Source organism: Mesocricetus auratus, unplaced genomic scaffold (assembly GCF_017639785.1).
Source record: "Mesocricetus auratus isolate SY011 unplaced genomic scaffold, BCM_Maur_2.0 Super-Scaffold_4256, whole genome shotgun sequence".
Classification (NCBI taxonomy): Eukaryota; Metazoa; Chordata; class Mammalia; order Rodentia; family Cricetidae; genus Mesocricetus; species Mesocricetus auratus.
The window spans coordinates 64086136-64111707 of record NW_024429182.1 but is presented as its reverse complement, the minus strand read 5'-3'; the positions used below and the strand labels follow the sequence as shown (position 1 = coordinate 64111707).

General features: G+C 45.5%; 1 protein-coding gene across 1 annotated transcript; it reads left to right on the top strand.

Moving 5' to 3' along the window:
* The first annotated feature begins 18216 nt into the window (after nucleotides 1-18216).
* On the top strand, nucleotides 18217-21510 carry Foxi2 (forkhead box I2). The gene is made up of 2 exons (XM_005064271.2): nucleotides 18217-18780; nucleotides 19414-21510. Exons 1-2 carry the CDS (start codon nucleotides 18228-18230, stop codon nucleotides 19845-19847), a joined length of 987 nt encoding a protein of 328 aa, XP_005064328.1. The 5' UTR covers nucleotides 18217-18227; the 3' UTR covers nucleotides 19848-21510.
* Nucleotides 21511-25572: the final 4062 nt, after the last annotated feature.

Here is a 25572-nt window from a genome sequence, read left to right as displayed (position 1 = left end):
ATCATCTATAAATGCACACTGTTCATTTGGTTTGATCGGTACACATGGCTTCTGTTTCCCACTTTTATTAAAATTGTAGATTTCTGGAATCAGAGCATAATGAATGACTTACAAATCTGTGCACCGCTCAGGCAATTTTAGCAATGATCTGACTTCTAAATGGCGAGTTCTTTACTTCTCATTCCCATATTTGCATATCTGTTCAAATCCAAGTGATTAAAAAGGAGCTGTCAAGGTTGATGGGCCTAAAATTAGAGCTGACTGCTCATCTTCAATGTACACATTAACATAGATGGCTCTGCTTCCTATTCCTCTCTGAGCCTTCAGGGAAGGAGACTGAAACACATCAACAAGGTGGGATATTTATTCTTAAGAACAAGAAAAGGGAAAAAGTATGTTTGAAAAAGAGATTAACAGTGTGTAAGTCTTTGACGGAAAGGCACTTCACTCCTAAGGGCAGGCAAGCAGCCATATTTAAATTCAGAAGGTAAACAAACAAACAAAAGAACAAGAGACGAAAGTAGAAGTATGGCTTTCAAGAGAGAAGAATTTTATAGGAAGCTGGCAAAAAAAATTTACCAAACTTCAGTATATGAAATTATCAAATTCTTATTTTAAATTTTTAAAGACAGGCAAATTTGTACCAACTCGACTTAAATTGCCCTCCAGTGACATGGGAAAACGACAGCAGTCTACTTCACCAAGAAATAAGAGGCTGGTGAGACGGCTCTGCAGGTAAAGGTTACCACCAAGCCCAAAGATCCAAGTTCCATCCCAGGGTCTCGTGTGGCTGAAGTAGAGAACTGACTCCTGGAAGTTGTCCCCTGACCTCCACACAAAGCCTGGGCACCCATGTCCCACCCTTCAATATAAATGTCACAAAAAATTAAAGAAGTATTTTAGATGGGTTTTAATCATTTTACTCACAAGACCAATCTTCGAAATGATTAGTATATCCTTGGGTGTGTCTTTAAATATATATATATTAAAAAAACATTCTAATGCTATTGTCTTCAAACAATTCCACACACATTTAGTCACCAGAAAAATGATTACAAAACATGCTTTTAAAGATCTAGCATTCTATTTGAAAAAATGTAACGCTGTACTTAAAGGAATTATATGATATTATGCCTTTCTCTTTTTAAAGTACAATGCATAAATAATACTCTATAAGTAAAAAAATCAAAAATCAATGTTCTCGTGCAGGCCCAGGGCAGCAGAGAGGAACCAGGGGTGTGAGCTGCTCAGCTGCAGGGCTGCTGTGCTGCCCAGCACACAGCTGGAAGGGGCACAAAACCTGCCCATGAGTGTGCCATTCAGTTCTGCCTCTGATAGAAATCAAAGCCAGAAGGACTCAGCCGGGGTTGTGACAGCTATTTAATCAGTCACTGTAGGAGAAGCATGACATGGCTGTTGACTTTGCCTAGAAATCCCTGGCATTGTTAAGAGCCCAGGAAGGCAAGCTCCTCACGGTGAGCAAAGGGTAAGCCAGCGACCTTCTCTCTGAGAACCCAGGCTGTTACTGACTCGAGCATCCTTGATGCTCTTTCGGAAGCTCGAGGTTCAGTTGTAGTAACAACAGGCAACAGGAAAGCCCTCCACACCACCATCATTGGGAGGTAACATAGTCAGGGTTCAAAGCTTTGGGTTGTTAGTTCTGAGCTGCTCAAATGTCCTTTGTAATTAGTAATTAGATCGCCTTTGGTCTCAAAAGAATGTGTCGGGTTTGGGGGTGGGGTGGGGGAAGCAGGACACCCTCCAGGCAGATTCCGGACCCCAGGAAACTTCTTAGAAGAGATTTAAAACTGTCTTGCTTTGATTCATGAGCCTTCATTCTTTTTTGCCTCCTTAAAGTGATGAATTGTTTAAAAGAAGAGTCCTGATGTCTGGGACACTAGCTCACCAGCCAAGCGCAAGTTCGGTTTCTTGGTGGGAGCCGTTAAACTGTGACCAGGACTTGGGGACTATCAATTTAAGGTGTCCTGCAATTAAGTTATCTGTGGCTTTGCAGAAGGGTCTGTCCATTAGAGACAGATGCTGTTAGGACTCCCCACAGTCTCCATCTGGGTTAAGGGCTTGCGAGGTGCTGTCCTGTGTTTCCCTGAGACAGGATATCCATCCACACCCCCACATTCCTGACAGGTGTGCAGAAGAACCACACAGATTCTCTCTTAAATCACAACAAGACTGAATCAGTTTAATATCTCCTCGGAGACACTTGATATCTGGGAAGTATAAATTATACTACCCCTTGATAAGAAGGAACACTCACTCACACCACATAACTTGGTTCCCCCGAAGACTTCTCCTCCTGCTGGATGACAAAACAATGCGGTTAAACGTGCCACTCAGAGAGGTCAAGACTAAGTATTTAGACCCACTGTTGGACATGTCTGCTTCAGTGATGATGGCTTTATACTACTGGCAGGCTGGAAGCTTAAATCCTCAGTCTCGAAGGAGTTGGTGGAGAAGGTGAGGATTGAAATGCAGAAGATGCTGAGAATAGGGTCCCAAGTACTAAATGTTTTTTTTAAAGATTTTATTTATTTATTATGTATACAGCACTTCATGTGTGTCTGCATGCCAGAAGAGGGAGCCAGATCTCATTACAGTTGGTTGTGAGCCACCATGTGGTTTCTGGGAATTGAACTCAGGACCTCTGGAAGAGCAGCCAGTGCTCTTAGCCTCTGAGCCATCTCTCCAGCCCAGTACTAAATATTTTTAATGTTACAGACTTAGAAAATTTTCTGAGCAACATAGCACCAAGACATGCTAATATGTTCTGAAGACTGGAAGTCCCAACTACACGTCAAAGTGGTGATGTGCCAGGCGGTGGCGGCACATGCCTTTAATCCCAGCACTCGGGAGGCAGAGGCAGGCGGATCTCTGTGAGTTCGAGACCAAGCCTGGTCTACCGAGCGAGTTCCAGGACAGGCTCCAAAACAATACAGAGAAACCCTGTCTCGAAAAACCAAAAAAAAAAAAAAAAAAGTGGTGATATAGGAAGGATCTAGATTCAGGAATGGCTTGGAAGTCCACAAAGGAACTGTCCTGCGAAACCCCATCCCTAGTTAATGTTTCCAGATCAGTACCCCATCTCACACAGCACCCAGGAAATTACTGCTAGAGTAAGTGACTCATGTAGTCTAACTGGTGAGTAACAGGAAGGGAGTGAAGCAGTAGACACGCTCCCTGTAGATAGCGAGTTGGTTAAACTTGGACATGAGCAGTGGGACCTGAGTCTGCTCTTCCCTATGTTCTAGTTGCATGTCTGTTGCTGTGACAAAAACACCCTGAATCCACTATTGAGGGGAAGTCAAGGCAGAAACACAAAGCATCACACCTAAAGTCAAGAACAGAGAGAATAAACTCAGGAATCCTTACTCGCTTGCTCTCAGTTGGCTTGCTCCTCTTTCCTACTTCTCAGGACCTCCTGCCTAGGGAATGGTGCCGCCCATGGTGGTCTGGGTCCTTCCACATCTGTTAGCAATCAGGACAATCACCACAGACAAGTACAAAGGCCACCTAAACTAGACAATCCTTCAGCAACACTCTTTTCCCAGGTGATGCTAGGTCCTGTTAAGTTGACAGAATTAGCCATCACTCTACTGCGCCCTCCTCCTCCAGGGAGCAAACAGGCTCTTCTTCCAAACCAAAGGTGAAACCTTCTTTGAAATTTGTGTGCATTTTTCTCTGAGTTGAAATTCAGAGATCAACTCAAAAGGTGTCCAGCTTTCTACATATGTGCACATACATGTACTCACACACGTATGTACACAAGTACTTGTTCTTAGGCATGTTCATTGCAACATAACTTAAGCTCATTAAAAAAACTCCAGAATTTTGTCCAATAATAGTGCCTATTTTTATTTTTAATGATTTATTTTTGTTTATTATTGTTGTTATTTACTACTATTGTTATTAGTTAGTAGAGAGTAACATGCTATAGCTTGCATGTGGAAGTCAGAGGCAACTTTGGCTTTGGGGAGTAAATCATTTCCTTCCACTATGGCATCTAGAGGTCAAACTCAAGTTATGAGGCTTCTACCCACTGAGCCGTCTTCTGGGTCCATGAGTTGCTATTATTGTAGCAAGTGCTCTCCAAACAAACCCAAGGTTTTGTGTCTTTTACTATTAATTTTATTTTATTGTATGGATGTTTTGGCTGCATATATATCTGTGCAAGGTACTGCTTGTAGAGCTCAGAAGAGGGCATCAGATCCTCTGGAACTGGAGTCACAGATTGTTGAGTCACCTTCTCGGTACTGAGAATCGAACCCATTTCCTCTGGGAGAACAGTCATTGCTCTTAACCACTGACCCATAACTTCAGCCCTTAACATCCAGTCTCTGCTGTGAACCAATGGTATATCTTGCCTCCTGTTCTGCTTGCAGCACCCTTAGATGCTTGCCTTAGATCTTCACAGCCTTGCTGGCTTCCAGACAGCTGTCTGCCTTCCAGGCCTTACCACAGAAGCTTGTGTGATTCGAGATGTTGAGTATATTCTGTTGATGTCAAATTAGCATGGCAATCTGTGAAGCTGGCATGTGTGGCTGGGAAGCTCTCCCAAGAACTAGCTAAGCCCAGTCTACACATGGATACACTGAAACTCGTTAAACAATGACAGTGACATGCCTTGAAGAAAGAGAAATAATCCCCAAGGTGCTGTGCGTCAGGGGTGAAGGAGCCTGTCACAAGGGCGGGAGAGAGAAGCCCCTTTCTCCCAGAAACTGTTTTAGGAGTTCATATCCATGGGACTTGGGAAATAACCGCTCACAGTGACTGATGGGACAACCTGAAGTGGGGATAGTTAGGGATTTACTGAGTCCTGTGGTCTCCAGTTGAAGGTGACAGGAACAAGGACCCTACCTGTGTGTAGACTGCAGGAAACCTCAGTGGAAGAACCCATCATGACAGATATTCTCATATCCCAAGCATATGTAGAAATGTATGTTGTGCTTTTCTGTCCTTAGTGATAAGGGACATCAAGACATCAGCAGTGAGCTAACCCAAAGCTAACACATACTGTATTCTTGAATGTTATTTGGTATCCATTAGGAAGATGGAGGCTGCTTGAGAGGTCACAAGTAGGGGAGTTCTGATAGACATTAAATTATGAAATTATGTTAAGAGCTGGAGGAGCAAAGGGTGATGATGATGCTAGGCATTGCTAAGGCTACAAGTTTCTGCTAGAGCCAGTTTGCCAGGGACCCTGGAGCTGGTAGGTCCTATTTTCCTGTGCAGAGCAGGCTGTCACCCGTGCAAGAACATGCCCACTCTAGCTGGACAACACTACAGGAGCCGCTGTGGAATCTCCTGCTCCCATGCCTCCTTTGCTGTCTTGAATAGGAGCCCAGTTGGCCTTCCTGGCTGGAGCACCACCAGAAACAAGTGTTCTCACCATCTCCTGCCTGGAGTGAGACCTCGGCTGGCAAAAACGTTTATGGGACCCCAGCTTCTTCTGAAGGTTTCTGCCTCAGCAGATTAAGAACACGTAGACATGCCCCACAAGGGCAAATGGAGAGGTGAGTACTGTGGACAGTGCCTGGCTCACTACTTGAGGTACCCAGCTCTGATCCACGGGACAGACCACACTGCTGTCTGCAGAGATGAACACAAGCAGGTGAAGGTTGAGTTTTCGGCAGACTTTTGTCGAGAAGAGGAGAAGTTTGTTTTTATTTACTATTTTTGTTTCTATACTTCAGTTTAGGTGATGGAGATGGCTCAGAAGCATTTGCTGCTCACAGAGGACTGTTGGTTCCCAGCATCACATCCAGCACTCACAACCACCTGGACCTCCAGCTCCAGGAGACCTGGTGCCTCTAGCTTCCTCAGACTCCTACACATGCACGTGGTCACATAGACACACACACACACACACACACACACACACACATGCATGCATGCAGAGAGAGAAATCTTTAAAATGCTTTAGTTTTGCAAAAGCTAAATTGAATAACATTTACACACATTTCTCAGTGAAATGTCTTTTACAGAAGAAAACCCTCAAACACTTGCAAAACCCTTAATGTTCTACAGAGGATTCCCATAACATCTTTATGCTTCTTACAGATATAACCCGAGGTGTGGTGCATTTTACAGATAGAAAACTAAAGCTTGAGCAAGTTCAAAGTCTGAGGTGTAGCGCAATGGCAGAGCATTTGTCTGGCATGTAAACAATCTGGAGTTTCATCCCCAGTGCTGTAGAAAACCCCTATTTTCTGGCAATCCTGCCAAAAGCAATCTACAGATTCAATGCAATCCCCATTAAAATCCCAGCACAATTCTTCACAGACCTTGAAAGAACAATAATCAATTTTGTATGGAAAAACAAAAGACCCAGGATAGCCAAAACAACCCTGTTCAATAAGGCAACGTCCAGAGGCATCATCATCCCTGACCTCAAGCTCTATTATAGAGCTATAGTCCTGAAAACAGCTTGGTATTGGCACAAAAATAGACAGGTGGACCCATGGAATCGAATTGAAAACCCGGATATTAACCCACACATGAACATCTGATCTTTGACAAAGAAGCTAAAAATATACAATGGAATAAAGAAAGCATCTTCAACAAATGGTGCTGGCATAACTGGAGGCTGGCATATAGAAGAATGCGGATTGATCCATGTTTATCGCCATGTACAAAACTTAAGTCCAAATGGATCAAAGATCTCAACATAAATCCAGCCACGCTGAACCTCTTAGAAGAGAAAGTGGGTGGTACCCATGAACGAATTGGTACAGGAGACAGCTTCCTGAACATAACACCACTAGCACAGACAGTGAGATCAACAATTAATAAATGGGACCTCCTGAAACTGAGAAGCTTCTGTAAGGCAAAGGACACAGTCAGCAAGACAAAAAGGTAGCCCACAAAATGGGAAAAAATATTCACTAATCCCACATCTGACAGAAGGTTGATCTCCAAAATTTACAAAGAACTCAAGAAGCAAGTCTCCAAAACATCAAAGGATCCAATTAAAAAGTGGGCTGCAGAACTAAATAGAGAGTTTTCAATAGAGGAGTCTAAAATGGCTGAGAGGCACTTGAGAAAGTGCTCAACATCCTTAGCCATCCGGGAAATGCAAATCAAAACAACTCTCAGATACCATCTCACTCCTGTCAGAATGGCTAAAATCAAAAACACCAATGACAATTTATGCTGGAGAGGATGTAGTGAAAGCGGGACACTCCTCCACTGCTGGTGGGAGTGCCAACTGGTTCAGCCACTTTGGAAATCAGTATGGAGATTCCTCAGAAAAATGGGAATAAACCTACCACACGACCCAGCAACTCCACTCTTAGGCATATATCCAAAAGATGCCCATTCATACAACAAAGATGTCTGTTCCACTATGTTCATAGCAGCATTATTTGTAATAGCCAGAACTTGGAAGCAACCTAGATGTCCCTCAACCGAAGAGTGGATAGAGAAAATGTGGTACATTTACACAATCGAGTACTATTCAGCAGAAAAAAAAACAATGGAATCCTGAGATTTGCAGGCAAATGGATGACATTAGAAGAAACCATCCTGAGTGAGGTAACACAGTCACAAAAAGAGAAACATGGCATGTGCTCTCTCATATATGGATTTTAGACATAGATCTGGGGAGTGCCAGCCTACAATCCCATGGCCAGAGAGTCTGGGAAACAGAAACTTCATTTAGTGGCTGATGGTACGGTTAAGTACTGAGCTGAACTCAAGAAAGCCAGTAACAGAGAGGGAGGACTGATGACCAAAGGGATTAAAACTGGGCTGGTTTAACCCCCAGAAACAGCCGACCTGACAAAGGTTAACTCTTGAATCCCAGGCTGATGCCTGGGAATCCAGCATGGGACTGATCAAGACCCCCTGAATGTGAGTGTCAGTGAGGAGGCCTAGGTAATCTATTGAGCCTTGGGCAGCAGGTCAGTACCCATCCCGAGTATACTTTGGGACTTTGGACTCCCATCCAACAATGTGAGGTGCACCCTCACCCTGAACTCTTGGGGAAGGGTCTAGGCCCTGTCCTATATGAAATGACAGACTATGGACACCCCCATGGAGGGCCTCACCCTCCCTGGGGAAATTAGGGGATAAAGGGGGGGTTGGGGGGAGGGCACGGGAGGAGGGGAGGGAAAGGGAGAGGGACCTGGAACTGACTTGTGAAGCAACCTTGTTTCTAATCTAAATTTAAACTGAAAAATAAAAAAAAGCAAGTACAGGCAAAGAGTATGAAACATTTATAGGAAAAATTGAGAATTGAAAATATTCCATCCATTTACAAAAAAAAAAGAAAAAAAGAAACCCCCTATTTTCTAGCAATAGTGGCACACGGCTGTAATGCCAGCACTGGGAAAGACGATTGTGAATCTAAGGTCAGCCTGGCCTTAGAAGGTGCATGTGTGTGTGTGTGTGTGTGTGTGTGTGTGTGTGTGAGAGAGAGAGAGAGAGAGAGAGAGAGAGAGAGAGAGAGGGAGGGAGGGAGGGAGGGAGGGGGAGGGAGGGAGGGAGGGAGGGAGGGAGGGAGGGGGGAGGGAGGGAGGGAGGGAGGGAGGGAGGGAGGGAGGGAGGGAGGGAGGGAGGGAGGGAGGGAGGGAGGGAGGGAGAGGGAGAGAGAGAGGTGCAAGAGAGGTACATGTTTAGGGACATGCCTGAAGGTGCACAAAGGACAATGTGTCAATGGCAGGACTTTAAGAAGATCTCTGCTCTCTGGTCACAGTTCTTGCCTCCATGAGTGTCTCTGAGGTCCTCAGTGCATCTGCAAATAGAAGCAGCAGCAAGTGCGGGCCACTAGCCATGCTGCTCAAGACCTAAGACGGGTGAATGGAACCTCATGTCCCAACGCGGCCTTGTGTGAACGGGCCAACATTGACCCCTATGGTCAATTGCTGTGCTACACTATGTTAAAAATATCCACACATGTCGTGAAAATTAACTTGCAATTTTTAAGAAAAAATACCAAAGAAGACTTTATAATAAAGAAGCCTGTTGTCTCTGTGGGGAATTCTTTACTTTTTATTAACGGAATCCATAAAAGTAAGGTTGTATCTTTAAGATAAATTTCCCTCAAAGATATCTTTATTGATGACTATGGATTCTGCATAAAACTTTAATAAGGGAGGAATGAAATTTCGCCAATTAATCAATTCCCATTATCTAAGGAGTCTCCTTGAGGAAACAGACTCTGTTCTTTACCACTAGATGGCGCCACAACCACATACTCTCCAGCAGGAGGCTCCCTGGAGGAATGGAGAGCCCCCTGGGCTAAATCACCTGTGGTTCTGGAGGGTAAGGAATACAGTATCTCTCCCTCCAATGCTGGGACTTGGGTTTTCACTCTTTGCTATGAAGGAAGCACGCACAATGTAACTTATGAAAGCTCATGCTTAATTGTATTATAGTAACACAAGCCCCTTGTCCAGCTTTCGCAAACAAATTCACACAAATTGTTTCATTGAACTTAGTGGTGAGGTGGGGGTGGGGTGGGGTGGCTGTGAGCTGACTCTTCTAGCCAGGAGAAAGAGGAAGAAAACTGAGGGCGTGAGTTAACTCATCCCAGATCACATAGGCAGTAGTTAACATAACCCAGATTCCACTTGAGTGAATTGGATCCCTTGGCCACCATTCCCTGGTTCCAAATTACTCAGCAGCTGGGAAAGCCTGCCACCAGCAAAGAAAAGATGGCCCTTGTCACCTGGAGCTGTCAGTGTCCTTTGCTGATTCCTAGTCATAGCTCTAAACATCTAGTGAGTCCATCATACCTAAACAGTAAGAACATTCAGGGAAGAGAAATACGTGCAGGTGAATTACCAACCATGTATTCTAACTTCTATGCAATTTCAAGGCTTTGAACAGAAATGGAATGACACAAAGTGAGCCACTGCTGTAGTGAATGATGCAGAGAAATGAACCCACCCATAATAGAAGCTACAGGTCCAGGCGTGGTTTCAGCCCTGCATGGCTATCGGGGTATGATTTAACATATAGGTATATGTGTATATGCCTACGAAAGATTCATAAGCCTCATTTAATATCCTGTTAATGTTAACACTAGTCTGACTAATGAAACAAGAAAGGAATTATGGTGACCTTATTAGGAACCAGTATTTCTGGCTTCAAGTGTTAAGTAAAAGTTGATTTTTATTTAAAAAAAACTCTAACCATTTAATTTAAACTAAAAGTATATTAACTTCAGGTTTTTAAATATGAACTTCTTAGCTCTACCTGGAGAAAGGTCTAGCAGCACTTGTTACTTCTTCCAAGGAAAATAAGCACGCCATTCCTTTATTTTGGTTTCGTATTAATGTCTCAAGAGGAAGAATCAAGACCTCTGGAGAATAGACCATCAGAGGACCAGGGTCAGGAATGTGTATAGCAAGGTGGGAACAGCTTGTGCCCAAAATTCAGGCATATCTACAGCTGGCAGAGCTCCGTGAAAGGACACAGGACCACTTAGAGCAATATAAACATCACATAATTGCAATTTATTGAAAAATTAAATATATAAAATTCATAATTTAATAATGGTGTTGACAGGAGGAGAGAGAGCCAACAGAATGAAATTTGCAATGAATTCATTGACTTTTGCGTAAACATTGCTCTTGAGAATCAGTCAACTGGGCATGGTGGTGCACACCTTTCATCCCAGTCCTTGGGAGGCAGAGGCAGTTGACTAATCTCTGAGTTCTAATCCAGTCTGTTCTATATAGCAGGCTCCAGGCCAGCCAACACTACATAGTGAAACCCTGGCTGAATCATCATCATCATCTAATAAAAAGAGTTGGACAATAAAAACCATTTGGAATGCCTCCTGCTGTCATCCTAGTCCTCAGAAACAGAGGCAGAAAGATTGCCAAATTCAAAGCTGACCTGGGCTACGTAGTAAATTTGAGGCCAGCCTGGGCTTTTTAAAAAGATCCTGCCTCAAATATATACATATATATTACACATATATAATATGTATAATAAAACTAGTCAGTAGAGGAAAAGAACCATGTAAATAGTCACCTTTTAAAAAAATATAGGAATTGTAGTTCAGATGAGTCAAGTGAGACCAGCTGACGACAAAGTCCGTAGATAATTGTCATATTTGCTTCACTGATTTGTTTTATAGAGAACTGTCAGCTAATGAATGTTGAACAAAAAGACAGAATGAAAATTTCTACTTTGTAACTCCCAGTGGGGTGGCTGATTCGGGCTGAGACCAGCATTCAAATACGAAACCAGCAACAGTTCCTGTGGGAAGACCTCCTGAGGACTGGGATTGTACAAGGCCAGGCACCTTCTCGGGGTTCAGCTGCTACCACCCCTTCAACTCCATGACCAAGCTCCACATCAGGAGCAGTGATCCCGCTTCACTGCTCCATGTCCCTCCTCAGGGACGTGAGTAAAATCATTTAACCTGATCAGAAAGATAAAAACAGACCACAGGTCCGTACACCAAAACTCCGCTCACCAAGGCCCCTTAGTTGAACCTACATCATCCTAACTTCCCCCAAACACTAGTTCTCATCAAAAGTGAAATATGAAATGCAAACATCATGTCCTTGTTGATGTGAATTAGTAAATTTTAACTATAGAAAATCAGCTGAACAGGACAGACATCTAATGCACAGAGTGGACTGAGAGAGCTGTCATCCAGTAATCAGTGGAACCAGATGCAGAGATCCACAACCAAGAACCAGGGTGAGCTCCAGGAATCCAGTCGGAGAGAGGGAGGAGGGGTAGGGGGAGAATTGTGGTGGGAATATAAAATGAAATTTAAAAGAATAAAAAAATTACAAAGGTAAGAAAAGAAATAAAATCAGCTAAATGGTTTGCCTTAAGAAAAGTTAATATATAGCCACCAACACACAGTGGGTCCACATATCATACCCACCCCTTATGGTTTATAAAGTGTGTTATGACTATTGTGAAAGGAGCCTCCTCACACTAGGTCTCCAGCCTCTTAAACTGTGGCCAGGGCTTTTCTAAATGATAGCAAACTTTAGCAGCTTCCCAGCTACCTGTTAGGTTGGCTTTGATAGCCCTGACTTCCAGCATTGGTGGGATGCAGGAGCCTCAGTAACATGAAACATCTCAAGGAAAAACACCATAGGTTCAGATATGGGACTCTCTCCTCACTCAGTGTAGAGCACCATCCCAAGAATTAGTACATTCATGTAAAATGCCTGCAGTAGGAGGCAGGGACCATTCTAGAAGAAAAGAAACTTAAGGCACAAGACTCATGCATACACGGGTTTCTGACCTGAAAATATAAATGTTAGAAGGTATTTAGTGATAATCTGAGAATTTAAAATATTTCATGTTTTATATGATGTTGGGGTTTGCAGTTAATTGGCTCACAGTAATGGCAAAGTTGGGAGTATGTAGAACAAAGTCATATTGTTTGTTTTGTTTTTGATGGACACTGAATGTTAAAGAATACAAACATAAAAATAGTGAACAATGCGAGTTTTAATTTCATGTTTAGAATGTTTAGAATGAAAGTTGACATATACAAAATGTAAAACAGTCTTTTTTCTCTTCCTTTTTTAAAATTTAAGTTAGAACCAAGTTTGTTTTACATGTCAATCCCAGCTTCCTCTCCCTACCCTCCTCCCCTGCCCTCCCCACCAGGTCCCCAGTCCCCCATCCAATCTCCACTCTGATCCCCAGGGAGGGTGAGGCCCTCTATGGTGGATCTCCAGAGTCTGTTATGTCATCCAGGGCAGGGACTAGGCCCTCCCACAAGCGTCCAGGCTGAGAGAGCATCCCTCATTGTGGGATGGGTACTCTAAGTCTATTTGTACGCCTGGGATAAATACTACCCAAGGCCCCATAGATTATCTAGGCCTCCTCACTGATACCTGCCTTCAGGGGGTTTGGGTCAGTCCCATGCTTTCCACACAGCCATCAATCTGGGGTCCAAGAGCTCCCCCTTGTTCAGGTCAGTGGTCTCTGTGGGTTAAACCATAACACAGTCTTAAAATTACTGAAATGAGACAAACTTAAATCCTGGCCAGCATCTCTCTGGTGAAAGGACACTGAGACAGAAAGCACACCAGAGGCAAAGTCACTCTTCAGTTTTCTGTCAAGAGTGTCTGTGGTGGGCCAGGCACAGAAGGCTTGCCTAGCTTGGGCGAGACAGAGTTAATTCTCTAGTGATAGATGACGGATATAGATAAGATAGATGACAGATTGTTAGATACAGACAGACAGGCAGATAGACAGACAGAGATCAATTGAATGAGAAATGTTTCCCATAGACTCATGCATTTAAACACTTGATCCCCAGATGGTGGGGCTGATTGAGGAGGTTATGGAACCTTTAGGACGTGCAGCCTTGCCAGAGAAGGCGCCTCAGTGGGGATGGCTTTGAGAGTTTAGAGCTTTCAGTTCTTGCTCTCTTCTTCCAGTGTGAAATCTATTAGCTTCTTGCCCTAGCCTCCTGCCACCATGTCTTTCCCACCATAACGGACACACAATCCTTGAAACCATAAGCCAAAATCAACTCTTCTCGAAGTTGCTTTGGGTTATGACATTTTATCATAGCAACAGAATAGCAACTAAGATAGACAGAATATAGATAAATAGCTTGACATATGGCATGTATATGGAGAGATGATATATAGGTAGATAGATAGATAGATAGATAGATAGATAGATAGATAGATAGATAGATAGATGGTAGCATATTGGAATGAGAGTTTAATATGTATGGAAAGCCAAAATTTTAACATATTACCTTTGTATCATCATCAATACCTAGAGGAAAGACTTATCTTAATTTAGAGTGTCAGAGGGTTCAATGTATTTTGCTTGGTCCCACAAGTTCATGCAAAATGTTATACATAATGGTGACAGGAGTGTGGGGAGAAAGAGCCTATTCATCTCCTGATGGACAGGAAACAGTGAAGACAGAGCAAGGCACCCCTCCCCCAAGGACATGCCTCCAGTGATTTAGTTCCTCCAGCTAAATTCCTAATGGTTAAGAAGCACAAGTGGGAACAAAAGCCACATAAGAAAGGCAGTTGGGGAGCAGGGCCTTTGCCTGGGCCCTGTGGTGAATCCCTGAGAGCCACGCCCAAACATCTCTATGTTGTATCCCAGCTTTGCCCACAGGAGAGGCTAGCCTGCTGAAAGAGGAGGTACAATTGCAGCTGCAGGTGTGGACATAGTTGCAGGTGTAGGTGCAGCTGCAGGTGTGGGTGCAGCTGCAGGCATGGGCACTGCTGCAGGTGAGCTTGACTTGGTGGTGGATGTCTGAAAGACTGTCCACAGGGTGGGTAGTGGGTCACTTCAAAAGGCTCAGAGATTGGAATAGGGCCCAGGGCTATTGTTCTGCTTAGAGACCCTGCAGAGCATGGTCTCAGCCTTGTGAGTTCTCTCTTAGACATATTTTTCTCTTCAGAAAATTCTCATCAGAGTTCCATCAAAGATGATTCAGGTGTTAAAACATTTTCCCCAAATAACTACTCCATCTACCGACAATCATTTTGGGGTCCAGCCTGTTGAAAGCTCAGAAAGCTATTACAGTAAAGCAGGCTCAGAACTCAGAGAAGGGGAATAGAAATATGGCACAAATTGTCATGATTTTTATACAGGAAAATTGCAGGAAGGTTCACTTGATCTTGGAGGTCCTAGAGCCCACAGTGTTTAAGAGCTAAAGCCTCAACAGAAAGACACTGTGCAATGACTAGAACCTGGAAAAGATTTTGCCATTCTTTATTTATTTGCATTGCAAGAGATGACTCAATACACTCTTAAAATTCACTATTAAATTGGTTCTGGGAACTTTGTATGTTGTTGTTTTTTGTTTTATTTCCTGGAGAATTATTTTAATTTTATCTTTAACTATGCACAAAACCAAAATGGCACATATTACAAGGAACCATGGGATGTTTGGATACATGAATATATCCATTTTAGCATGCGATTCCTCAAATAGTTGTCAAGGTTTATGATGATGATGATGATAATGAAAATCCCAAGTTCTATCTGTGATCACCTTACTTATTGTGTCCTAGCACCTAAGACTTTCTACCCCTACCTACCTGTAATTTTGTTTCTATGCTAGACTCCCTGTCTCTGCTTAATCGCCATTCTTCTCTTAACTTCTGTGAGGCCAAGAATTCTATCTCCTCTACATGAGTAACATCCCATGATACTTGTCTTTCTACACTTGGCTCATTTTATTGAATGCAATGACCTCCAGTTCTATCCATGTTCTCATAGCATGAGTTCCTTCTCTTATGCCTGTATAGAGTTCCATTGTGCATATATACCACATCTTATTTGTGGTTGGACAATGGCATTGTTTTCATTTCTTGGCTATTGCAAATAAAGCCATAATAAATGTGGGGGGTAGTGGTATTTTTCCAGCATCCTGACTTTGCTTCTTTTGAGCACATAGCAGGAAGATGGCTGGACCATACAGCATTTCTACTTTTTTTTTGAGGAGCCCCCAGTCTGTTTTCCACACCGGCTGTGTTGATGCACACTTTTCACCAAGAGTGTGCAAGGGTCCCCTTTTTTCTACGTCCTCACCACATTAGTTATCTTTTAACTTTCTTATAATACTGTTCCTCCTTTAGTTAGTTGATATCTCATTGTGCTTTGGTTTGCATTACTCTGGTGGTTGATAATGTAGGGTATCATTTCATGTACCTGCTGTCTATTTGTATGTTATCTTTTGAAGGGGGAATTTAAGCATTTGTTAATTGTCTGTTTTGGAACTGGGCTATTACTACATGCTGTTGAGTTTGGAGTTCCATGTCTGTTCTGGATATCACCCCCTTTCAGATACATAGTTCACAAACATTTTCTCCAGTTCTGCAATTCATGACATCACTGTCCAGAAGCTTTTCAGTTAAACATAATCCTGTTTGACTTTCTTTGGTTTTGTTTACTATGCTTTAAGGGAAAACACAAACAAAGCCTCTTTCCTGGGGTATTTTGTGTTTTCTTCTATAGTTTCATTGTTCCAGGTCTCATATTTTGGTCTTCTTAAACTTGAGTTTTGTAACTGATGAGAGATGAGAGCCAAGCTTCTTTCTGCATTTGGATATGGATTTTTTCCTGGCACCATTTGCTGGAAATGTGGCCTTTTTCCTGATGTATTTTCTTAAGATCTTCGTACAGAGTCAGCTGGCTGTAGGTACACAGGTGGACTCAACTCTCCATTTCACTCTGCTGGACTATTTCTCTGTCTTTTTCCACCAGTGACATGTTGTCTTGATGGCTACAGCTTTTTAAACAATATTACAGCCAACTGTAGATAAAATAAAGTTTCCCTCTGTGAGGCAAATGTCTTTCCATTTAACACCTTGGGTCATCAAAACCACCTTAAAGAGTAGCCATGTTCCTGCCAGATACCTCACAACAGAAAAGGCAGGCGAATTCCCTCAGACATCACGTGGGTGAAGCAGAGTTGTAGGCTCTATGATGCCCCATCTTGTACCACTCAGAAGATGCCTCCTCTTCCACAGCAAGATTCCCAAAGGTGGAGAAAATGTCCCGAACCAGTGACAAGGAAGCCAGGGAGAGGAAGTTCAGAGAACTTCCCATCAGCCTGTCCCTGCAGGTGTGTGTGTGTGTGTGTGTGTGTGTGTGTGTGTGTGTGTGTGTGTGTGTGTTTTGCATGCATGTGCACATGAGAGTTTTGGTAGTATCTGAGAGTACTTGTCTCCCACCAGTCATCTGGGGAATGGGGATTGGAAACAGGCCCACAGTCTGACTAGAGAACGCACATCATGAGTCAATTCCAGGCCTCTTTTTGCCACTACCTTTAGTTATCCAACCTCTTCCTAAAGGCTACAGAGTGCTGAGATCAAATTTGTCCTAGATGGAGTCTCACTTCCCCTGCTCTACTCGCTATTACAGACTTCCTTCATTCCAAGAGTGTATTAAACCACTGGCCAAACTAGCAGGTACCTCCTTAGCCAAAAACCAGGGCCAGTTGGACCTTTCCTTTTCTTAACCAATGTAACATTACGTTGCTGTAGTAATCAGGAAGGGTCCCTAGGTCAGTCCAATTTCAATAAATTCCTCTCTAACACTGGAGTCAATAATTTGGTGGAGGGCCGGGAGGTGGTGGCACACGCCTTTAATCCCAGCACTCGGGAGGCAGAGGCAGGCGGATCTCTGTGAGTTCGAGGCCAGGCTGGACCGACAGCCTCCAAAACAATACAGAGAAACCTTGTCTCGTAAAACCAAAATAATAATAATAATAATTTGGTGGAGGATGAAGCCCAACCCCCTATTTCTCCTAGGCCAGAAATTTTGACTCTTCTTCAGTCAGTTGACTTCCGTGAATAATTTCCAGACACCACAACAGCGGGAACTGTACCACTCTGTGCCACAGTCGTGGCCTTATTTTTTGCCAAGAACCCATGGTGCCTAAGGCAAAGGCATCTGGAAAACTGGGTGTGCTGCTGGTTAACTAGTATCCGGGCCAGGCAAGGGAAACCCAGATCCTGACAGCTGGGAAAGCGACAGAGTTCTTCAGCAACAAAACGGAGGGAGGGAGGGATGGCGTCTGACACAGGGCCAAGTTATCCGGTTTTTAGGTTCTTGGGGAAGGGGAGATGTCCAGGGAGGCCTTCACTGTTGCCTCTTATAGTAGGTGCCCCAGGCTACAGGGCAAACAAGTCAAGTGAGCCCCAGCAACTGAAAACCAAGCTTCCTTGGGCAGGAGACTTCTAGGACTTCTGGCACAGCAAGAAAGCAGCCCACTGCTCCTGCCCTGCCTCACCGCACACCACCCCCCCAGCCCAGCCCTCTGTCTCCACACAATGCTTTCCAATATCCACGCCTCTTCTTGAGGTCAAGTCCCTAACACACCTAAGGTCCTCACTGGGAACTTAATTCGCATGACAATTGCTCTCAATTCAGGGTCTGAGATAAGGCCTCAGACACACAAAAGGACCAATGCCTGGGGCACAGAGCTCCCTACCCTAACTTTAGGAGCTGGGATCTGAGAAAACCCTGGGGACCACTGCAAACCAAGAGTGACTGAACCCAAAGGGATCAAGGTACCATGGGAGAGCCACAAGGACTGCATGTCTCGGTGTCTTGTTCCAGGGCAGGGCGGGTGGAAAACTGACCCGAGGGCGGGGACATGGGCTTCACTCCTCCAAGTCCGGCCAGGGAGGAGACTTTTGATACTCTCCCCCAAAGCGCCCCATGCCCTAATGGCATTTAAAGGGCCTAGGGCAGGAGGGTGGGGACAGCCTCGCTGGATGACTGGAGCGCACATGAGCTTTAGTGCGGAGCCACCTGCACCGGCCCAGGCTGGAGAGTTGGACATGGCTGGGTTTTGCGATGTCCTGGGCTCCTGCTCGGTCCCGCACAGCCTGACTCGGGCAGTCGCCCATGCCCCGGGCTACGGCCGCGGGGATCTGGGCTCTGGCCGACGCCTGTGGGCGAACTCGACTTCCCTCAGCCCTGCGCCTTATGCGACGGGACCGGGACCGGCTCCACCCTACGCTGCAGCAGCCCTCGCCACCCCGGGCTCACTGCTCGGCCCTGCAGGTGGCCTGGCAGGCGCTGATCTGGCATGGCTGAGCCTGTCGGGGCAACAGGAGCTGCTGAGGCTGGTACGGCCACCCTACTCCTACTCGGCGCTCATCGCCATGGCCATCCAGAGCGCACCGCTGCGCAAGCTGACGCTCAGCCAGATCTACCAGTACGTGGCCAGCAACTTCCCCTTCTACAAACGCAGCAAGGCGGGCTGGCAGAACTCCATCCGCCACAACCTGTCGCTCAATGACTGCTTCAAGAAGGTGCCCCGAGATGAAAACGACCCAGGTAACAGGCAGCATGCGAGCCCTGTCCAGGACCCGTGATCCAGGATTCTGGTGGGTGGCTGAGGTGGAAGTTACCCTGGGCGACCCACTGACGCACTGCACAGATGAGAGAACTTCGGATGGGTGAAGTGGGGTGGGGAGAGACATTTTAGACCTTAGCTTCCAGACTGGCGCCCCCAGGACTCTGCGCATCTGCTTGAAGTCTAGAAAGGTAGCCAGTTGGGTTACCTAGGGAGTTTAACATCTCTGGACCTAGATACACTGCTCTGTAAAATGGGATAAATAGTGTCTACCTTTAGAAAACCTGGGGTGGGTTCGGGGGTGGGGGGCAGGTGATGTGCCTCTGGAAAGCGTTGGACCCTACATAGAGGCCAGGTGAGTTCAGCTCTGCTCCACTGGCTGAGCCTAGACAGTTCAGATTCTCTTGGGCCATTTTCCCAGCCTCCAACTGGATGCACTTGGTATTGGTCCATGGCTGGGTCTTTCCGAAGCACCCAAGTTCTAGCAGTATGACTGTGGAGGCCCAGTCCCGACTCAAGGTGCTGCCTCAAGGCTTGGAACAAGGAGGGTTCAGGACCATCTCCATGGAGCCAACGGGGTAACGCTGAGCTTTCTGTACTTCCCTTCTCCACAGGTAAAGGCAATTACTGGACGCTGGACCCAAACTGTGAGAAAATGTTCGACAATGGGAACTTCCGAAGGAAGAGGAGGCGGAGAGGAGAGACCAGTGTGGCCACTGCGCCTGGAACCAGCAGCCCAGAGGCAACCACATTGGAGCCCCGTGGCTCAGCTTCCCAAGACACACAGACCTCGCGGTCCCCTCCTGCACCCCAGGCCGGCCCCTGCCTCTCAGGGTTCTCCACTGCAGTGGGCACCCTGGCAGGTGACCTAAGCACCCTCCCTGAGGGCCTGGCCCGTGACTTTCCTTTCCGAAGGCCACCAAGTGCGGCTGCCCACAGTCCCCAGATCCCTAACACTGCGCAGGGCTTTGCCCCTGGCTATCAGACAATGGCTACCAGCTTTAGGGTGGGTCATCTCGTCCACAGCCGGGAAGGGACTGAAGTTTGAAGGAAGACTGAAGACCGGCCAGGTGTTCTGTTCTAACATAGAGTTCAGGTCCGGAATCAATCTCTCCTGGGTTTGCCACCGGTGCCGCAGAGCGCCTGGGTGGAGCTGAGCTGAGGCAGTGCAGCTTGCTGTGATCCCTTCACCCAGGGGACTAGCCACTCTTGGGCTTCCGGGGCTCCGCCTGTAAATCCAGCCCTGGGCTCTATAACAGCGCTCCAGAGAGAGGCTTTAAGCCTTAAAAGGGTGACAGGTTGGCACTCTGCTCCAGCCTTTCCTAAAGAAGCCAGGAGGAGGTCTCCAGTCTCCAGAGAGTTGTCTTGGAGCTGGTCAGAGAAGGGGAGGAAGCTAGGGTGCAAGAGAATCCAGAGGGCCACCTCTGGCTTCCACCTCTGTCCACCTGTTTTAGGGAAGCTAGAGAATGGGGTGGGGGTGCAGGAACCCCGAGATGGGGACAGGTAGCTACCTTCCACCCGCAAGAGACTGCACATTGAGGGGAGTCAGGACTCTTGGGTTTAGGATACATGGAAAGAGGGACTTTTTCCAAATTTAGGAGGTTGGGAAGAGCTGTTTCAGCAAGAAGGAGTCCCTGTGGGCAACAGCTTCCTCCTCTGTCACTGTGCTCCTGGTATTACTAGTGCCCCTGTTATAGTTATAGAACCTCACTGTCCCCAGACCACAAAACCAGTGCCTGGCACCTAGGAATCCTTGGACAGCTTGGGTTTGCCTTACAACCGCACATACTCACAAGAGCTCACCTGAGGCAGGTGGGTGGCCACACCTGTTTTGGCTTCTCTCTGATCTTGCCTCTTCCCCTCCTGGGGATACTCCCAGGCAAGCAGAATCCTGAGAACTACCTGCCTTGTGAATTGAACTCCCTGGTCTCAGTTCTACTTATATTAACAGTGACTGGCATGGAATTCGAACCTCCATGCTTTCTGGAGATCCTGGAGGTCTCAACTAGACATCAAGAGTCTTTGTGTCATCTGGCATTCTCTGGGGATATGGACACTGGAGGCAAGGGATACACACACACACACACACACACACACACACACACACACACACACACACCATTCCAAGACAGTTAGGAGGGGTACTTTTCCTGGAAGACAGCAAGAGAGGGAACTCTTTTTTTTTTTTTGGTTTTTCGAGACGGGGTTTCTCTGTAGCTTTGGAGGCTGTCCTGGAACTCACTTTGTAGACCAGGCTGGCCTCGAACTCACAGAGATCCGCCTGCCTCTGCCTCCCAAGTGCTGGGATTAAAGGCGTGCACCACCAACGCCCGGGGAGAGGGAACTCTTAAGCCAGATTAAGCTAGCCGTTTAGAGTCCAGCCCCACCTGCACCAACATGGTGGGTTTGCCTTGATTATCTCAAATCTGCCTGCTGGGCCACGGCTGCTACTGCTCTGATATGAGAGCAGTGATCTTCTGAACCTATGGGGTGTGCCTTATGGGGAGCAGGAGCATGCGGCTTTTGGTTGCTGAGCGCTCTTTCTACCCATGTGTTCTGTGGTATCTTAGTTACTGCCATGAGGAAGTGATCTGTGTGCGAGTTGGGTGGCCATGGTATTGCTTAATGGATCTTAGAGTCAACCCACATTCCCTCTCCAAATGTAATGCAACTTTTAAAATTCAGGGAAAAATAAATTATTTAGAATATAAATAAAAGCGTTGTGGGTCTTTGGGCCTATTTCATAGAATAACATGCTAAAAAGGAGTCTGTGTTATTGAGTATGGGAGCCCCAACCAATCCATCACCAGCACCCGACTTTACACTCTGTTTGCAAGAAGATTGGAAAGAAAAAATTTTAACTAGTTGTGACAACAAGAAGAAATACAGTGCAACATGAAAATCAGCAGGGCTTCCACAAAGCTGTATGCCACACACGTGCTGCCAACAGACATCAGGGCTGTGTGACAGCTGCCAGGAATGGGAAGTTGTGTTTATTTTTTGCTTCAGATGCTGGATTTTCTATTAAAATTGAAAAAGGAAAAACTCTTTTTCAATGCTTTGTTTGCCTAAAAGTCAGTTTTAGGTGTTTAAAGACAGTTTGGTCATTCAAAGCTATATAGGCACTAATAAGTAATGGCATATCAAACAGATGAGCTCTCTGTGAGAAAAACATAATTAAAAATATTTCAGTAAAATGTGGTTGCAATGAATGTAATTCCAGGATTTAGGAGGCAGAGACTGAAAATCAAATTTCAATGCCACTCTTAGTTACATAGTAAGTCTGAGACAAACATCAGACCCTGTCACAAAAAGTCTCTCTCTCTCTCTCTCTCTCTCTCTCTCTCTCTCTCTCTCTCTCTCTCTCTCTCTCACACACACACACACACACACACACACACAGACACACACACACAGTCAGTAATAGAGGAAAGTGATAATGTCAAAAGCTAAACAGAATTTATCCTCTTCCAAGACAGTCCATGTGTCTGGGTGGATATTTGAAGGGGGGGCTACCAAACATAATCTGGGTGTCTAGGTGGATATTTGGAGGGGAGGCCTACCAAAAAAAGTTGACAGGTGTTGGCACAGCCAACTTTGGTGACATCACAAAAGAGTGTTTTCTTTGAGGGAAGACTCTGCTGAAAGCAAAACAAGTAGCCAAACAAAGCAGACTGGATGAACTTGACCTTCTCTCTAAAGCCACACGTGGATAGACCAGGGTGTCATTGGCAAGGTGAGAAGATGCTACTAAGCACCCCATCATGGTACTTAATGCCCCAGTTCCCCCAATGCCCTCTCTTTGTTGCCTTTGAAATTGTGAAGCTTAGAGAAAATGCCAAAGTATTGAGATAAATATAAGCCTGCAGCAATAAAAGGTCATGAGAACTTAACGGTGTCCCTGCTGGACACCCAACTCCTCATCTGAGTGAGTAACTTAGTGGAGCTGAGCCATTTCAGACATAGAAACAAATTCTAAACTTCAGAGGGAAATGGCGATTGGGTAATTCAGAATTCCTACCAAATTGTCAATTATGTCATAATAATTTGTGGGTTTTAAAACCCAAAGAGCATACTAATAGCATGAGTCATAATCTCCCTGGGTATGGATTGGTCACTGAGTGAGGCAACCCTCATGACTGAAAGGATATTCCCAAGGACGACCCTGATGTTCCTTCAACATGTTTGTGAGAGTGTACAAGGGTTAGAGAGGTGAACCCTGGACTTCAAGGCATGGGCTCTAATTTCACATGTTGATTAACCATCAAGTGTGTTTGTGGTGATCATAATCTTTTGTCTTGCGTCTTTCTTCCTTTCTTTTTTGAAACAAGGTCTTTCTGAGTAGCCCAGACTTCCCTGGAATTTGCAATCCTCTTGCCTGAATGCTGGCATTACAGCCATGCATCACATTGCCCAGTTCTTCCAACCTTTCGTTTCTCCTGCAGTTGGTGTCATCTGTCACTCATGGACTCAGCAACAGTGATCAGCAGAACTCTTCAACAAGACAGAATCAAGAGTGTTCCCCCAAGTAGAGAACTAGGTGATGGAAAGAGACTCATATTTTGAGAGCTACAAAGGACTCTTGGCACAGAAACCATTCACCTGTATATACACACCACACACTCGCACATACAAACACACACACACACACACCACAGATCACTGCCCTAGCCAGAATCCTCAAGGGAAAATGCAGACATTACAGCAACTATGATGATGATGAAGGCATGCTGTCTTCAAATACTACTCTGAGAAAGTCATGCTTGCATTCAGGACTGGGCCAGGTGGGTAAAAATTACAGAAACATCATAGAATATGACAGAAGTTGCGCCTAATAAAATGTGATTCGGTCAATAAATCTTCTTGCAGGACCAGTTATGAATCCATCTTTGTCAATTCAGCAGAAAATGGTGTGTGTTGGTTGTTGCCTACAAGAGCCTCCTCCTCATGGTTGGAACAAAGATGAAGAGCAGCCACAGGATGGCTGATTGGAGGCTCCAAAATGACTACTTTAAACACACAAGCCCACATACCATATTGCCACATTGCACCTGTTAAATTGACCTGGGTATGTTCCACACCCCACTTGTTCTCCCTGACCTCAGTGTGGTTTAGGTATGGGTACTCGTGCACCCCGCCTGGAGTAGATCTGGATTGGTTCCCTCTCCATAGAAACATGTGGAAAGTTTAACCTAAGGCCTGTTCTCTTCTCTGAAGACCTGTCATCTTGTGAGGACTGAAGCTGAGCTTTCCAGGGCTTCTATGTGGGACTCCACTGGGACATCCAGGACCTGAACCACTGAGAACCCTTTGAATCCTGACAGGCTATGCAGCACCCTTCAGGACTGAGCCCTCTGCCTTGCAAGCAGCTGCTCTCATTGCCAGATTTATTAGTGCTGAAGACAGACAACTGGAAATATCCTTGCCCTTTCTCTCAAGGAATGATACCATAAATCAGGCCTTCACACACAGAGACTTGTATCCTGCCTCAGTCCTAAACAAATGAAGTCTATGCATTTGCTCTCAAGGGTTGAGAGTCCCCATTCATCTATCAGACACACTGATATCAAGGTGTCAATAGTGTTTCTGGTGGGTAAAGTGCATTGTTTGCTTACATTCTCACATCCCAATCAGGTGAGCATGTTTGTTCCCATTATACTGATGCAACAACTTGAGGGGATGTGACTTGTTTCTTGGAGTCAAAGCTAATACTAAGCTAAGTCAGAAGGAAGCTAGCTTCTCTATATCCAAACTCCCTGTCTCTACTTTATTCTTTCCTTCTCCAGAGTCTCCCCAAAGTCCAAGTCAGCAATATCTCCAGTTCTCAGACAGCTTCAGCAGTTGGTAACTGCTGAATGAATGGTTGAATGAATGAATGAATGATGAGCACCCTGAACCCTATACTTTCCATACACACTCTTCCATCCCAAACTCAGCACTCCTAGTATTCTGTGAAAGGTTCAAGTCTTTCTACAGGACTTCAGTGACACAGATGTGAGTGAGACACAGCCTCAGAAATCCCTGCAGTTTAACACAGTATGCTAGGGTTTGGGTTCCATACTAGATCTTGGATGGGATACAGATCTTGAGCATATCAAATTCAAAGCTGAAGTTGGCAGCAAAGTCCATATGGTTTGATCAGCTTTCGTGTACTCCATTGCAAACGTAAGAGCAGCCATCCATAAAGATGTCTGTTCTGTCGTGGGGTACTCAGGTTTTCACCTCTGTGGCCCTGCCTTGGCAAGTGGCTATATGTGCATGTCTCCTCTTGAATCATTTTCCAGCCCACCTCCTCTTCCTCATGCTCCTGATCCCACTATCCTCACCAAGAAGACAGGACCAGCCTTAGCTTCCAAGCAGGCAGCAAGGACTTGGAGACATTACTGGATCCCACTGCTGAGCTCTTTTGACAGGCTCTAGGCTTGACTCCAATACAGGACAAGAGACAAATGGAATCTGCGTGGGAAAGCTCCATCTCATGCCCTCTGGAAGTGTTGGCCGCATACTTGTTCCCAAGCCTTTAATGGTTCCTGGATCCATCACCCACACCCAGACCCTCACTCTTGCATGCATCAGTGGCTGGGAGCTGCCCGAGGCACATAGTAGTGTCAACACCTGAGTCAAGCATCCTGGACCTTTGAAACTCACCTGCCCAGGCTGCCCACTTTACTACAAGGAGCCTACGGGCAGGTCACAGGGAAGACGGACTCAGGAGTCAGGAGTCAGTAGGGTGAATACTTTTATGAGAGGTTTTTGTTTCAGGAGTCCTGAAA